The 17,153-nt window shown below is 39.2% G+C and overlaps 1 protein-coding gene across 2 annotated transcripts in view; it reads left to right on the top strand.

Annotated features, from left to right (window-relative positions):
• Positions 1 to 16,790, top strand: part of LOC129739741 (gamma-aminobutyric acid type B receptor subunit 2) — a 56,857-nt gene extending 40,067 nt beyond the window's left edge. Inside the window, exons 3-11 of one of the 2 annotated variants that reach the window (XM_055731247.1) lie at positions 7,701 to 7,919; positions 7,980 to 8,275; positions 8,335 to 8,698; positions 8,758 to 9,093; positions 9,164 to 9,467; positions 9,533 to 9,602; positions 9,660 to 10,035; positions 14,400 to 14,544; positions 14,610 to 16,790. In XM_055731247.1, coding sequence (XP_055587222.1) covers positions 7,701 to 7,919; positions 7,980 to 8,275; positions 8,335 to 8,698; positions 8,758 to 9,093; positions 9,164 to 9,467; positions 9,533 to 9,602; positions 9,660 to 10,035; positions 14,400 to 14,544; positions 14,610 to 15,355 — 2,856 coding nt within the window. In that variant the 3' untranslated portion in view covers positions 15,356 to 16,790. Of the gene's footprint in view, positions 1 to 7,700; positions 7,920 to 7,979; positions 8,276 to 8,334; positions 8,699 to 8,757; positions 9,094 to 9,163; positions 9,468 to 9,529; positions 9,603 to 9,659; positions 10,036 to 14,399; positions 14,545 to 14,609 lie in introns of both variants that reach the window. The other variant, XM_055731246.1, reaches the window with a different exon arrangement.
• The last annotated feature ends 363 nt before the right edge of the window (positions 16,791 to 17,153 follow it).

Raw genomic sequence — 17,153 nt, 5'->3', positions numbered from 1 at the left:
GTAAAGCCGAATGTTCGTAAGGCCGAATGGATGCTAGGGCGAATGGATGCTAGGCTGAAAGATCGTTAGGCCGAATAGTCATTAGGATGAATAATTGTAGGGCCAAATGGCCGCAAGGACGAATGGATGCCAGGCCGAAAGGTAGTTAGGCCGAATAGTCGTAAGGCCGAATGGTCGTAAAGCCGAATGGATGCTAGAAGGTCGTTGGGCCGAATTTATGCTAGGCCTATAAGACATATTATCGCTTTCTTGCATGTTTGGCCGAATAGTCATCAGGCCGAATGATCATCTGGCCGAATGGATGCAAGGCCGGATTCGACCATTCGGCTTTGCGACCACGGCCTCTCGTAAATTCGGCTTTACGACCATTCAGTCTAATAACCATTCGGCCTTATGAACATTCGGCCTATCGTCCATTCAGCCTAACATCCATTCGGCCTAATGACAATTCGGCCTCATGACTATTCGGCCTAGCATGCAGACAAGTGTTAAAGATTTCTTATTGACCTAGCAACCATTCATTCAATCATTCAGTAATTCAGTCTTATGATCATTCGGCCTTACGACCTTTCGGCCTAGCATCCATTCGTCCTGACGGCCATTCAGCCTAGTGACCATTAGGCCTAACGACCTTTCGGCCTAGAATCCATTCGGCCTTACGACTTTTCGGCGTCGGCCTTTTAACCCATTCGGCCTAGCGACCTTCGGCCTAGCGACCTTCAGCGTAACATCTTTCGGCCTATCGGCCTTCGGCCGAATGTCCGGCCCCCTGCAACAAGCGTTTAAAACAGGAAAATGTGTGAAATAATGAGGCGCTTAGAGAGGAAAATGTGTAAAATCAAGAAATATGGAAGAAGGCCGCTATTTTTATGAATGATTGGAACCGAATGAAATGCTGGTGATTTTTAAAGTGCTTTTATTAATTTGAATGAAATTATTTGAATGAAATTATGAAAGAAAATAAAAATCAGAATTAAAATATTCAATATAACAGATAAGGGGTCCCTTTTGAAATAATATCTCGAATAGTTTAATTCACTCTAATATCGGCTTGCCTGATTTTTCCAGAAAAGCCGGGACATTTCACAATAAAAGCGGGACAAATATTTTGAAAAAAAATTGCAGAAATTTCAAACAGTTAAGAAAGTTAAGAATACATGGTTTTCTTATCCTTTTAAATTGTAAGTTGGTTTTGTTTGGAATAAAATTAATAAAACCAGGCAATCGGGGACACTCACTCTATAAGCATAAAGCATGGATCACGATAAATCTGGAAGCATTAAAACGGGTCTATCTAGGAACTATGTAAACGAAATAAAAATGTTTTGTATGTATATATGGTTCCCCCATCGGTAGCAAGGTCCTGCCTACCGATTGTCATTGGAAAGCAAATTTAATTTACATTATCATGAGGTGCCACAATTTACGCTGTGAGATTTCACAAAAATATGAAAATTAGAAACGTAAAATCATTCCTGAATTTCCAGAACCACATGCAGCACGTCCAGCAGAACGTGTTTGTTTGCTCTCCGAGTAGGTACGGTGGGTGGTGATTTGGGCAGAGAGCCAAGCCGAGAGCTGAAATAATGATGCGTGTCGTGTCGTGCGTTTCTTGGTTGCAAATTTTCTATTGATAGTAGGAGTTCGCGTTTGCTAGTCACGACACGCAGCATTATTTCTTATCCATAAGACAAATATTTTTTTTGGACGTGTAACATATAAACTGCAGCAGTTTTCCTGAGGCATGTTTTTTCGTTTTTTTTTCTTTCATGTTGAATAACGAGAAAACAAGTAGCTATAGCTATATAATGTTCTAAACATATTTTACTGACATTACAAGGTTTCTATTGATATTAATTATAATTCAAACGACTTAGATAGATTTTACTTTTGGAGTGTCAAATTGACACTCTAAGTCGGGAAAGAGAGTTTTTTGTCCAGGCTTCCAGGGTTCGCCCATTAAAAAAGTAAAGATGCAATATTAAAGAACTTTTGAATTCATTTAGGGTCCCCGGAGAAATTTTTGTTGCGGATGATGGTTAATACTAAGTTTACAGAAATCGTACATTTAGTCCTTATCAATTGTTTCTCATTTGATCACGAAGGTTACATTCAATCAGGCGTTTAAAGGTTACAGTTGAGACATTAAAATCAAACAGCAGAGCAGAATTACGTGATCAACTGAATCAAATGCAGCAGTAGAATCCGTGTAGATTGCGTCAACTTGCTTGCCACCATCCATATTGGATATACAGAATGATGTGAACACTGTCAAGTTTGACGTTACCGAGCGTTTCGGAAAAAATCCATGCTGATTGTCTGAGATCCAATTACGACAAGCTGAAAACATGACACAGTTGACAATTCTCTCTAAGACCTTCGGGCAGGCCGCTAGCGATGTGACACCTCGGTAATTCAAATCAATCAAATCAAATCAAATAGTAAAAAATAATTGCATTTAAAAATAATTATAAGATAATAAAAATGTTAATAAAATGGGATAATACAAACTATATTACGACATGGTATTTATGGATTTTTTTTTAAAAGGATACAGTCCTGAAAAGATACAATGATGTATCCTTTCGATAACGCCGGTCGAGTTACAGTGACAGTCGTGCCACGAACGATCATCATTCAACACTACTTATCAGCGAGTTGGAATACCTAAATGTGTGTCTGTGTGTTTTTATGTGTGAAGCGTTTTTTGTATTATTTTTATGTGTTGTAACCAGTGCGTTGTGTGAGAAGCCCAAGATCAGTGAGAATCAACGTAGTAGTTATAAATGTGCACAGGAAGCGCTGTGTGGAGTGGAGGCGGACCGTACCTTACACCACCGACGCCATACACAAATAATGGCCAAGGTAATGGACGGGCAATACGCTGACGTACAGGTGGCGCTGATTGAACGCACAAATGGGCAGCCATAGGCGGGCTTCGAAAAAGGCGCAATGGGGCGGAATTCCAGGATGGATCCGAAAGTCCGGATCCGGGGCAATGGCCGACAGCTAATGCGATCACTCCACAAAGAACATCCAAACGATACAGTACTGAGTTCTCGTAAGTGCACGCGTAGTGACATAGCACGTTATAACCAGGTGAGAAGTGATCGCTGCCCCGGAATCCACAGAACTATGGACTAGCCCATCGGAATAAAAATCTAATCCGCTCGTATTTTGTCCCATTGCGCCAACAGGACCCCCCTTTTTGAATACCGATTGGTTCGTTGGAGATTGGAGGACGTGGGGCACGAGATACGGATCCGGAGGCAAACCTACCGCTACATAAGGCAAGCCCCGGTAGGCCTCATCGCGACCGGATACGATATTCACCACATCCAGGCAGTCGTTAACGCCGTGTGGTCCGAAGGTTGCGGAACGTCCGGGTAGGAGGAGAGGAAGTCGCGCTGAAGACCGACCGAACAACTCACCCCGCGCCGCTGTGCTGTCCGGAGAGGAGAGCGGAAGCGAGGAAGTGCGGAGTCAGCTACCCAAGGTGTCCCTATCAGCTTCAACCAAGGTAGGACTGAAAATCCCTGAAATCGTCTTGTCCCTGAAAGTGTCTGAAAGCGCGGGGAGAGAAACCATTTGTCGACAAAATAGTGACCAATTCACCACAATAAACGGGAAGTTCGTTTCTGCGAAGCATTGTGTTTTCTTGTGCAAGCTAGAACGCAGATAGCCGGCCCTGAGGCTTTTAGAGGGGGGTTCTCACTGGTGCTGGGCAGGCTAACCAACCCATAAGGTTATAGTGTTTTGTGATTGAATTATGGATTCGTGTAAACGAAATAAAAATGTTTTGTACTTATAATGTAGGGTTTTTATTGCACTTTAAAGGGGCCGTTCAGATTTCACGTGGACAGAAAAATGAGAACTTTGACCCCCTCCTCCCTCTCCGTGGACAAGCGTGGACATTTGGCAAACCCCTACCTCCCTCCCCGGATGTCCACGTGGACAGATTTGAAATAGTTTTTTTTAAATACCTACACAGAAATAAAAAATTCTGACTATTACGTGTCACTGAAAACTGCAACCTTTAAAATAAATCACCTGTAATTAACAAAACCTGTAATTTTTAATTGTTTCTTTGAAAGTTAACGAAGATTAATTTATTATTACAGCAAATGTCTTGTAAAAAAAGTTGTACACAAAAAATTAAATGTCACGTAGTCATGTTTTCGACCTGTAAAATTATGGTAAATGTCTTGCTCGTTTTTGTTACAGGACATTTGCGTAATTTTACAGGAAATAATTTTTGCTGTGTATAATTTGACAGTTAGAAAACACCACTTTTTGCCTTTATGTTATAGAATTGGCTGATTTTGAAAAAAAAAACGAGTAAGAATTTTCTGGTATCACAAATTTAAAAAAATATTAAATTTGTAAATTACTATACTTATCACTTGCTTTTAAGTAGCTACTAATTGTTTAAACTTAAACTGGAAAGCTTTGCTATTTCAAGATTTTGATTTAAACCTCTTAATATTTTTTCATCTTTAAAAAATATTTTTAAAGTAAGTATGTCCACGTGGACATGACCCAGACCCCTACCCCCCTCTCCGTGGACAAGCGTGGACAATTCCATACCTCCCTCCCCCCCCCCTCAAGTTGTCCACGTGGTATGTGAACGGCTCCAAAGGAAAAATAATGCAAAAATTATTCCGATGTTATTTTGGTGAATTTTCGAACTATTCGTCGAGTACCACTCATCATAGTTTGGACTTTGGACACCCTATTCGCTGTCCTCAGCGGCCATTTTGTTCCCGGCCATCCCGAGTCATTTGCCATTCTTCTTCATCTTCTGCATGACAATTGCCCAAAATTTTTCGATTTTTTTTTCAGGCACTTTCGCGATTTTTGAACCCGACCACGTCGGGTTTTCGACGTGGGTGTCAAAAATTTATTTTCGTTCCGCGGCTTCCATCACGTGTAACTTTTTTGGAACAAAACGAATCGTAATGAAATGTTCAGCACTGATAAAGGAAACATTTCTAAACTGAAATACTGTCAAAACATTCCAGAACCGACAACTAGGAGCGCTATGGAATAATAAACAGTGCGTCCAGATTCATCGTGATCCATGCTTTAAGCACTGACCATACTGGCTGGACACTTGATTTCGTTTTCTGGATAATTTTTCCAACAGTACGCAATGTCGGTTAAAGAGTGCGCATCGATCGATTGGTAGAAATGCTATCCCAGTTAGGAAATGCCACCCAGCTTAAAAAAAAACTGGCAATTTCTACGATAAAATTGGGCTAAACAGGTACATCTTTCCTACAGAGCATTTTTCGTCAATTTTTTCAGGTTCGCCACCTGCCGTCGGTATTGTGAACCTGCAACATCTGCCAAAAAGATTAGACATAAAATGGTTGAATTTTGGTTCTAAGTGTCATGTCAGTGTGGTCAGTGCTTTAAGTATGAGTATGCAAAATAAATGTGATCGAAGCAATCCTTTGTTGCGTTGTGACGGGTTTTTCCAAGCTGGTGAAAAAGTTCCGAAAATTTAGAAATTCGGGTCAGATATAATGGAGTTTTATCCCATTGGACTCATCACTCTTCGAAGACTGGAAGCGGAAAAAATTTTCAGGTTAGGTACCGATAGCAGTCCGGGATATATGGCGTCACAGCATCTTTTACATGTCGTCAAGCCTCTCCTGGTTGTTTTCTCTGAGAAACATAGACCTGCTCGACCTAAGCTTCTACTCCTAGGCAGAACAATCGAGGTGTTTTAAGTATCAGAAGATCTTTCAAAATTGTATCGAACAACTATTCTCTCAGTGATGAAATATGGTAGCTTCTGTTTCAACTGCTAAAACCTATCTCATCAAACTCGAGCGTATCCAATATCATTGTCTCCGCATCGCTTTGGCATAACATGAGTCTTGAAGTTTTGGCAGGCATACTCCCACTAAAAGATCGATTCAATTTATTATCACTCCGGTTCCTCATCAGGTGTGAGGTCATGAACCCATTGGTGATTGTAAATTTTGAAAGGCTACTCGAGCAAAATCTTCAAATCCAGATTAATTTACGACAACTCTTCTGTCCAGTTTGATTTGTCTATGCAGCAAGAAATTCGTGGAATCCCGGACTCGCATCGTTCACTTTTGATTTTAAGAATTTTTGATGCTAAGTATAGACACGTCGATGCTGACATAATGTAGTTTACCAACGGGTCTCTAATAGAGGAATCAACAGGATTTGGTGTTTTTAACGAAATAGCTAACGCCTCATATAGCCTCCGTATTTCCTCGGGAAGATACGGAATATTCTGAGTGCGCCCAAGGTTACCATGACATTGAGCATATTGTCTGGTCGTGTGAGGTCCACCTTGACGCCAGAACGAATTTTTATAGACTCCTTTCGGGCCCGAGGAAAACCACCTAACGTCCCAGTGAGAGATGAACTAGCGGTGCTAGATTTGGAGTACATGCCCGTCCGGAGTATACGTGTTCACCACATGTAAACTTCGGACCAACCAGATTTCATTGTATAGGTTAAGGTTCTGCCACATTTATCCCGGTCCTACTTCTCCTAAATAATGAAATGTTGCGGGGTAAAGTACGGTGTACGTTAATAAGTTTTCCTCGCAAAAATGCTCTTTCGCTCTTCTCAACATCTGTAAATTTTCTTCTCACTTTTCTATCCACCTTTATCAATTTTCAATTTTGATATTCTTTTTCCATGAATATAAATTTCACCGATATGCCGAAAATAAATTTACAAAAAAGACTACATGTTCGAAATCTATCTTTTTCTAAAAGCTATCGAAGTTGAACCTAGTTTCTTCGATGAGAATAATGAGATAGATTTCTAGGATCTTGGGCAAGTTTGACTTGAGTATCTGAATTCACTTTTGTTGGAAAAACCATTCTTTAAGTAAAAGTCAAGTGTACTTGAAGAAGATTTGATTTATTGGAATTAAAGGTACATTGTCTATTGTTATAAAAAAAAGTGAACAGTTGAAAACGGTCCTCAATCGGCTGTTTGGCGAAGCTTCTGTTTGATGTCGGAACAGGAGCGTTGTACGGCCTTCATGCCAACTTTGTGAATACATCTCTACACAAATCTTCGATTAGTCGACAATGAGGCAGAATTGCTTTTTGGCATAATGCCAGGACGCTTTATCTGGCCAAAAAAAACGTATTGTCCATCTGCATGATGCTTGTGTAGAAACGGCATCTAAATTTTCTTCAAACATTCATTCTGGTACACATCTTAATTGATAGCCAAACCAGACGGCTTGAAACATGCCTTAGAAATACTTCTCTTGGAAATGACGATGTACAGCATCACTTTCTGTTCAAATTTATGTTTGAACTTGTATTAAATGTTCGAAGATGTAATAGAAATATCCTTGGAATAGCATTGATCGTTTCCGGGGATGTGCGTCTTTGAAAGAGGCAAAATTCGTTGCCCAAAACAATACATTTTCCAGAATAATTTTATCATCCAGCAGCATTGGGACTTGAGTGTCAAAATCTGATCCTCAGTGTATTCTGGGGCTTGGGATTTTACGATATGGTTAACAGTGGAAGCCGCCACATTTTCACTTTCAAAATGTAGTAGAGTATACTTTTTGCCGAGATTTTTGTGCAGTTCGTAGAACTCGAAAAATCCAAAATTTTAGTTTGGTGATCCAAAAATAATTTGTTTTTATTCATTGAATGAATCAATTCAATATTCTCTATCCACAGACGGCCGATGAATATTTAAATGAGTACAACAGTCGCCGAGGTGGCGAATATTCCCGATTTCATGGTTACACCTACGATGGGATATGGGCTGTGGCCAGTGCGATACAGTATGTATCTCAACGCAAGGAGCATTCTTTGACGCACTTTGAGTACCGGGTGAAGGATTGGGAGAACATATTTCTGGAAGCTCTGAAGAACACCAGCTTCGAAGGAGTTACTGTAAGTATGTGCAGCTGGTATGGAATGCAACACCGGACTTAATTATCTGCAAATTTTCAGGGACCGGTACGTTTTTACAACAATGAACGCAAGGCAAGTTTTCTTTTGAAACAGTTCCAAAACAATGAAGAGGTCAAAATTGGTGAATACAGTTCGCTTACCAATCGATTAGATCTGACACTAGGCCAGCCATTGAAATGGGTGGGTCGATCTCCACCTAAAGATCGTACTCTACGAATCATCGAACACAGTCAGGTGAATATAACAATCTATGTAGTACTGGCGAGCACGTCATGCGTTGGAATTGTTATGGCCATTGTGTTTTTAGCCGTCAATATCAAGTTCCGTAATCACAGGTAAATAAAATGAATTCTTTTCTTTGAACACAATTACTGACCTGTTTGTAATATTCCAGATACATTAAAATGTCAAGTCCACATTTGAACAACTTGATCATCATCGGATGTATGTTGACGTACGTAAGCGTAGTCTTTCTGGGGCTAGACAGTGGATTAAGTAGTGTGGCTGCGTTTCCTTACATCTGTACGGCACGAGCTTGGCTTCTAATGGCTGGTTTCAGCTTAGCCTTCGGAGCGATGTTCTCAAAAACTTGGCGAGTACATTCGATCTTCACTGATCTAAAGCTGAACAAAAAAGTAATCAAAGATTATCAACTATTCATCGTTGTCGGAGTGCTCTTGGCCATCGATCTTGCGATCATGACAACCTGGCAAATAGCCGACCCTTTTTACCGCGAAACGAAACACATCGAACCTTCGGTAATACTTATGTTTATGTGAATTCAGAGCAGCTTAGTAATCGTAGTTGAAACTTTCAGGAACATCCCACATTGGAAGATGTGATCATCGTTCAGGAAAACGAATACTGTCAGTCGAGTAAAATGACTATTTTCGTTGGGGTTATCTACGCCTACAAGGGTTTGCTACTAATATTTGGAGCCTTCCTAGCTTGGGAGACCCGTCACGTGTCTATTCCGGCGCTCAATGATTCCAAACACGTAGGAATGTCGGTGTACAACTGTGTGATTATGTGTGTCATGGGAGCAGCGATCGCAATGGTGTTATCGGATCGAAAGGATGCAGTGTTTATACTGATATCACTGTTTATCATATTCTGCACTACGGCAACTCTCTGTTTAGTTTTTGTACCAAAGGTAGTTCTGTTACATGCTATTGCTTAGTAATATTTAAAAACTTACCCAAAATTCTGTTATATTTCTCCAGCTTGTTGAACTGAAACGTAACCCAAGTGGAGCAGTGGATAAGAAAGTTCGTGCGACGCTGCGACCCATGTCAAAAAATCGTCGTGATTCGTCGGTATGCGAGCTGGAACAGCGCATGCGAGACGTCAAGCAAACTAATTGCCGTTTCCGCAAAGTACTGATGGAAAAAGAAGCTGAACTTCAAGCATTGATCAAGCGACTCGGGCCGGATGCTAGGGCGTGGATAGGATTGGAAACCAGTGCATCCGAACCGGATGTTAACAAAGAATCGGCCAAAATACAAGTAAAAAAGGATTACGCCAGTGGTAAAATAACTAGGACGTAAAAGTTTAATGCGATTATAAATATATTGTTGGTTTGGTTTCAGAAGGAACTGAGTTCACATCGGTTGGAAGTTTAGTGTCCAGCAATGATACACTGGATTCAGTTGGTCCGGAAAGGTAATGAAGAAAACCACTATTTAGCCATTCATGGTAATCACATGTTCAAATTTTCAGGAAAAAGAAGACCACCGTGGTTCTTCCTGGGGAAGAACCTCCGGCTAAGGTAGCAGTATCTACTACGATCACCAACAACTCATTACCCAAGGGTAACTTAGTTCATACAAACTCCATTACAACGATAGGAATTGCCAATGCAGCTGTAGCAGTTTCGACTCTACCGATTGTAGCGCCTGGTAATACCACAACTACGGCAGCACAAACGATTGTCACAACTGCCGCACAAACTGGCACGCCCAAAACCTTGATCCCGACAGTAAACAATATCGTCGGTACCTGTACTAGCGTACCCCAAGATCCTAACAAACCTATGTTCAACGATGTTCGACGAGACTCTGTATCGAGTTCGAAATGGTCACCAGGTCAAATCAAGGTCAGTATTGTGGAATGTTATTGAAATATCTTCCCATCTCACTTCGTTGATTTGAAGAGTAGGGGAGAGTGGGGTATCGTGGGCCATGGGGAAACGTGGGCCACTTTTAATATCTCAGATGTGTGTTGAGATAAAAATCTCAAACCAACTGTCATCGTCGTCGCTTTGCGTGAGCATATATTCCTATGTGTTGTTGATTGAAATACGCATCATATGCTTCTTTTATTTATCAAGCTTTAAAAAGATAGAAAAATTTACTTACATAATTAAAAAAATACCCGCTAATTTCATCGATGGGGAACCTAAAGTGCATAACAAAAATATGCTCATACGCTTATGATCTTAGTTTTGTCATGATCTTTCACGTGGAAAAGGAATTTTTGATGAAACATCAATAAGTAACACAAACACAACCAATTTGCAAATCATAACTTGTGGGGAATCGTGGGCCACACATCTTGAATCACCTATATTTTTATGTTTTTATACTCATTCAGAACTTAAAATATGATTTACCTATCTGTAAAGTTTTCTTATGCCAAATGAAGAGTTATGAAAAATATTTTGTCCATCCTATATAAGAAATTTTGCCAAAACGTTCGCGAGCCAGGTTTTGGAATCTATGCGATCATAAACAGCTCTCTTTTTTTATTTCATCATCTGAAATTGCTTTAAAAGAACGAAATGAATTAGGAAATCACAGTTTTGGGTCAACTCATAAACTTTGCAAGATATTTGGTCAATTTGGATTTGGTGGCCCACGATTCCCCACCATTTTTCAAAATCCAAAAAATATTACTTTTTTTCAAACAGTCTGAATTTGGGGAAAATAACTTATTAAAAATTTAAAAAAAATACCTTATGATACCTTGAAAATGTAGAAAATCATACCATTTTTTATTTTCATTTTATCTTTTATAATAAAGAAGTTATGGAACAACGAAAAGAAGTGGCCCATGATTCCCCACTCTCCCATATCTATACATTTAAGTAAATGGTGACCAAACATTGTATGAAGTATGACGACCCTACGAACTATTCAAGTGAAGTTGCCCGATTTATCCGAAAAGTGATGTGATATTCTAGATAGTTTGAGTCACAGTTTCACTGATAAAAAAATACAATCTTCAAGTTGCATTTAACACATTAACATACTTTAACCCCTTGAGTGAATGTAAAAATAATTTGAAACTTTCATCGAACTAAAAGGTGTCCATGATGAAATTGCCGAACATAAAATTGATTCGCAAAATTCGAGTTTTCATCCGATTGCCATTAAATTTTTCAGGGATTGACAAATAACTATTAAACTTCATTTTACTATTCTACTTGTATTTTATTTACAGTCCATACGCAAATGCCCGCACCTTGGCCTTAACCTCCGCCATAAGATTCTGCATAAGTTGTGAATCAACCGTTTTTGCACTTTCTTCAGTTTCTCGACTGTCTTCACTACCTTAGGTCGTTTAAGAAGGTGCTACTTCATAATCGCCCAGTACTTCTCAATGAGACGGAGCTCCGGAGTGTTGGGAGGGTTGAACATTTTCGGCAGGAAATTGACCTTATACCATTACTCATACCATTTTAGCACGTACTTGGAGTAGTGGCATGAGGCCACAAGATTGTTGGGACGTTGTGGGCCTTCAGGAGAGGAAGTAGCCGCTTCTGGAGGCACTCCTTCATGTACATCTCCGCTTCCCGCACATGCAGATTAGACTGCCCCAAATTTGTATGGGAAATTCAAAACCTGTGAAATGTTATGCGCTGCAGGCTAAAATTGATCCTAGGCCTAGTACAAGATCTCATGCCAAATTTGGGCCAGATCGGATCACGGGAAGGGGTCGCTCAACGAGCCTGAAGTTTGTATGGGATTTTGAGACATTTTGTTCGGGAGAAACATGAAAAACCAGTTTTTCATCAATAACTTTGGTTCCCGTCGGCCGATTTCTTTCAAAAACGGGTTTTCTTAAAGCCTAAATTATGAAAAACATTTCATCCGAAGACTGCATATCGATAAGAGTTAAGACAAAAAAGTTATTAGGCTTCCAAAATGGGTTAACTTTTTTAAGGATGGTATTCATCACAGTAAATAAGTCGGGCCGGTCGAACTTATTGACGCATCATTAGCAGTGATGAATACCACCGTAAAAAAAGTTAGCCCATTTTGGAAGTCCAATAACTCTTTTGTCTTAACTCTAATCGATATGCAGTCTTCGGATGAAATGTTTTTCATAATTTAGGCTTTAAGAAAACCCGTTTTTGAAAGAAATCGGCCGACGGGAACTAAACCCAAGCAACCAAAATTCCCTTAAAAAGGTTCCATAGAAGCTTAATCAGCTCTCGTTTGTGTCTGAAGAGAATGCTAATCAGCCCAAAATTTAAGTTCTTAAAGCTACTTTCAAGTTCGTTTAGGGGGCTGTAGAGAACGCTATTCAGCTTCTAAGAGAATGTCAAGAAACTTCTACGCACCGAAAAAAAAATCCCATTGACAGATTGCTCTGACAACCACATGTCAGATTGCTAGGTTGCCGGTCTATCATGGTCTATCTCATTGATTTTAATTATATTGTTTTGATTACAAAAGCTGCTTACACGCCTAGAGAATTGAACCGCTGCTCTCTAGGTTGCAATGAAACTCACCAGCCTCTCGACCAATCCAGCAATAGCTAATTGCCACTGTAATGATTAGTATTTAAACTTATGTCATTTGAGATGATTGAGTGGGTTGGTCAATAGAAGGTACCTTATTTCGTTCAAAGGACTTTCAGTACACAATATGAATCATAACAAAAATTCGCATCATCAAAAATTTATTCGAATATCTTATTTAACATTTATAAGAAAAATTCGAAAAAATCTTGAATTCCATTTGTAAATATCAGTACAGATATAAACAAAACAAATACCATGACAAGAAATTGACAGACATTTTTGACATGTCGCTTAGAATTCCCATATAGGTTCTTTAAAACACCTTCAAGTATCTTAATGGTGCGCTTTAGAATGTTACGCGAACGTTATCGACCTTCTTGAAGAACATTTTTGACATGTCGCTTAGAATTCCCATATAGGTTCTTTAAAACACCTTCAAGTATCTTAATGGTGCGCTTTAGAATGTTAAGCGAACGTTATCGACCTTCTTGAAAAACATTTTTGACATGTCGCTTAGATTTCCCATACAGGTTCTTTAAAACGCCTTCAAGTATCTTAATCGTGCGTTTTGGAATGTAACGCGAACGTTATCGACCTTCTTGAAAGAAGTTCCATTAAAAGCGCTTAGAAGTTCTGTTATCGATAGTTTAACCTTTCAAAGGGCGATGGAAGTTCCTGAGTAACTTTTTCGCGACAAGAGTCACCTGAGGTTCCCGTAATACATTTTTTCAGCCAAATGTGAACTTCGGAGTTCGGAGTTAAGTAAAAACGCGACTTTTGGTTGCTTGGGAAGTTATTGATGAAAAACTGGTTTTTCATGTTTCTCCCGAACAAAATGTCTCAAAATCCCATACAAACTTCAGGCTCGTTGAGCGACCCCTTCCCGTGATCCGATCTGGCCCAAATTTGGCATGAGATCTTGTACTAGGCCTAGGATCAATTTTAGCCTGCAGCGCATAACTTTTTCAAAAGTCGGGTCATTTGGGGCACTCTAATGCAGATGGCTTGCCAAACCAGGAATTCATTCGCAAATTTGGACATCTTCTGAGTGCGGACATGCTCCGGAACGCTGAACTTATCCTTGGCCATGAAAAATAGATTGCCGGGCATCTGTTTGAAAAAGTCGGCCTTCACATATGTTTCGTCGTGCATGATGTAGCGTTCAACTTTTGTCAGCATGCTGAGGTACAACTTCCTGGCACGGGTTTTGGCGGACTTGTTCTGCTTCTCGTCGCGATTATGGGCCTTTTGTACCTTGAACGTTCGAAGCCCAGCCTTAGGTTTGGCCTTCTGGACAAAACTTCGGCTTCGGTGCAGCTTCTCTTTTTATTGTTGTACGGAATACATTTTCTTTCACTTCTGGGCTTCCGATCGGTGGTCAATCGTTCCTCGAACCGCTTAATCACTCGCGACACCGTGAAATTCGCGATTCCCAACGTTTTAGCGATGAAACTGATAAAGCGATGAACTCGTGATAAATGCACAAGATTTTATCACGCACGAGCTGATCTTTCAGCTCCATTTCCACGAGTTTTGATCACATGACTTTGCAGGATGTAAACAACGCACTATGAACTATATCCACCCAAATTTTCATTAAATGCTACCCAACGGTTAAAAAGTTAGAGCAATTTCATCGTGGACACCCTTTACAAGCAAAAAATATCAACCGTTCAAAGCAACGATAAATCAATTATTCATACCGATTTCAGGACCGCTATGATGACGATCGTACGTATCAAAACATCTCCAAGTCCAGTACTCAAGTAAACTGCACATCAGCCACATCATTAAACCATTCCAACAACGAGCTTAATCAAGTTTGCCATCATAATAAGCCTAATCAAAAAACTAGAGGTGAGTACCAAAAAGTGTACTCAAGATTTAAGTTGTTTCGATTCTTTACTATCTGTATTCCACAGAATCAAGCAACGATCAGGCTAGGCGAGTCAGCGTTCAAGCATCTAATTCGCTCAAAGGAAACTTTGTCGTTTCGCAAAGTGATCTTTGGGACACCCAAACTCTAAATTACGCCAAGCAGCACCAGCGGCAGTCTTCTCGTGGACAAAACCGTTGTCCAGATCACAGTCACGCACAAACGCAACAACCGTCAGCACCTGTACAGCAGCAGGCGCCGCACGAGAGTGAGAGAGAAAACGGTACTGCGACTTCGCCGGGTCCCATCCAGCGTAGCGTATCGGAGAAGAATCGCACAAAGCATAGACACAAGCAGAAAAGCACGGCATGTCAAAGCGAAACGGACAGCGAACGAGAACAGCGAGACTATTCGTCGGTATATTCTAGCGGAAGTACTGCAGGAATTGTATCAATGCCAGTCAGCAGCGCGACACCACCGAAGGTCAGTTCACGTAGACTGTCGAAGTCGCAACATTCACACCACCATTCGACGCCAAATGTGGCTCCGGAGAAGAAACATTCCCTGTCAGGTCCTGGCGGCAGTACGCACATTCGACATCGGAAAAAGGAATCAAGTTCCAAGCCGAATCTGTACGGCGCTTGCTCGGAATCTGAGCTGCTGGATGGTGACACCGCAATATTGCCGATCTTTCGGAAACTTCTCAACGAAAAGGACTCTAGATATAGGAATACCGTTGGTGCTAGCTGCCCAAATATATCGATAAAATGTGATATTGTTGAATATCTGTAAAACGGTTCAATCGTTGGGTTGTGTTTTTGATGTTTAATTGTTTGATTTCATAAATCAAACTGGCGCTATTCGGAGTGGTGGATTTGTTTTGATTATGATTAATTTTGCTCGAAATTTCGTCGCTAATTTTTTTTCGATGTTTTATGTCTTTTTTTATCCATGAAACGAAAGAATACGTTTTGTAGTTTGAAGCTACGTTTCACATTGTTTCATTTGAAATTTTTAACATCAAACTAAAACCTTGTACCTTAATGGCATTAAAAAGAATTCATACCTTTAAGGTTTGAAGCAAAAATCGGAAAATTTTTGAATCATCGTATCCAAAAAGAGCAACGTTAGACACAACAATGTTTTTTTTTGAAAAAAAAAGTCATTTTTTCACCTTGTTCGTTTATATATTTCAGAACTGAGTTGTTCTCATAGAAATGAGCAAAATAATATCATCAAACTATAGTTTTTCTTGTTATAAAGAGTATTCTCTTAATAAATGTTATGAAAAATTTTCAACTATATTTCGTACCCTCATACAATATCTTCTGATGAATACGGGCTTTTAGTATTGATCAGCTTTGATTTTCGAGAGTAAATTTAGGTTGCAACCATAGTATGTCTATATGAGGTGCTACGGAATTTTGAATCAGTTCATTCTAATAAATAGATTACCTTTATATTATGTTTAAATGAGTGGCAACCCTTTCAGCTGACGTAGATGTAGAGTTGCGTAATTAATCGTTTTTTACTTTTATACATAAATGAATGGTAGAGCAAGCTATACTATCAATCACAAACCCCCCGAAGCACAGAATATGCTGGACAGAAACGTTGATCGTAATTATAGGAACCTACGTACTTTTCACCCATTCGGCCACGCAATCTGTAAATATAGAACATTATTTCCTTTACATGCGATAGAAAAGTCCATAAATTAAAATACGACGAGATTCGAAATCAGAAAATGTAAATAATCAATCGTAGCACTTTTTGTAGGAACCCCCGTTCAAATCAATGTGAAGAAAACATAGAAATTAGGACCCAACATTTAAATCTTGAGAAAATATTTTGAAGGCCTCCAGGAAACACACTTACACTAGCGCAGATAAAATTCAATTCAAAATGGTAATGTATCAGGAAGATGAATCATCTATTTGCAACAATAGGTTCATAATAGTGCATGACAAACATGTTCAATGGCTATATCTAACAGAAAATAAAAGACGCTGATGTAACTGATGTAAAATAGTGATCCTTATTAGATGATGAGGTAATCTCAAGCAAATCATGAAAAACTTCACTAGAAATACGCAAAACCGCGACGGATATAGGAATATAGCTAGATATATCGGAAACGATAATCAATTTACCGATATTGTATTAGAAATAATGAAATCATTATTGAAAATGTAATTTAAAAAAAAAATAAATCCATTTTAAATGATTTCACATTTTAAATAACTAAAAAAAATATCACAGTTGAACACTTTTAAGAAGGCTTAGTCATTTTTCGAGGTTTTTCGGAAATCCGACTAAGTCTACTATGTATTTGTATGTATTTGTATTCGAAAAGTTGCTAGTATTAATTTTTTATTCTTATTCAAAAAACATAACGATTTATGTTTTTGAATAAGATAAAAAAATTAAAAATTTAAAAGCTATATTCTATCACAATATTGAATTTTGATATTTTTTTTGTTCAGAGCTACGATTTTTTAATTAACTTTAAAATTTTGAATTTTTTCTCAGACGTTTTTAGAGTGTAGGATTCAGATAACAAATTTATCAAAACATAACAAAATTCATA

The sequence above is a fragment of the Uranotaenia lowii genome, chromosome 1, assembly GCF_029784155.1.
Source record: "Uranotaenia lowii strain MFRU-FL chromosome 1, ASM2978415v1, whole genome shotgun sequence".
NCBI classification, from domain to species: Eukaryota; Metazoa; Arthropoda; class Insecta; order Diptera; family Culicidae; genus Uranotaenia; species Uranotaenia lowii.
Note: the sequence above shows the minus strand (reverse complement) of the source record. Positions and strands in the feature narration are given on the sequence as shown.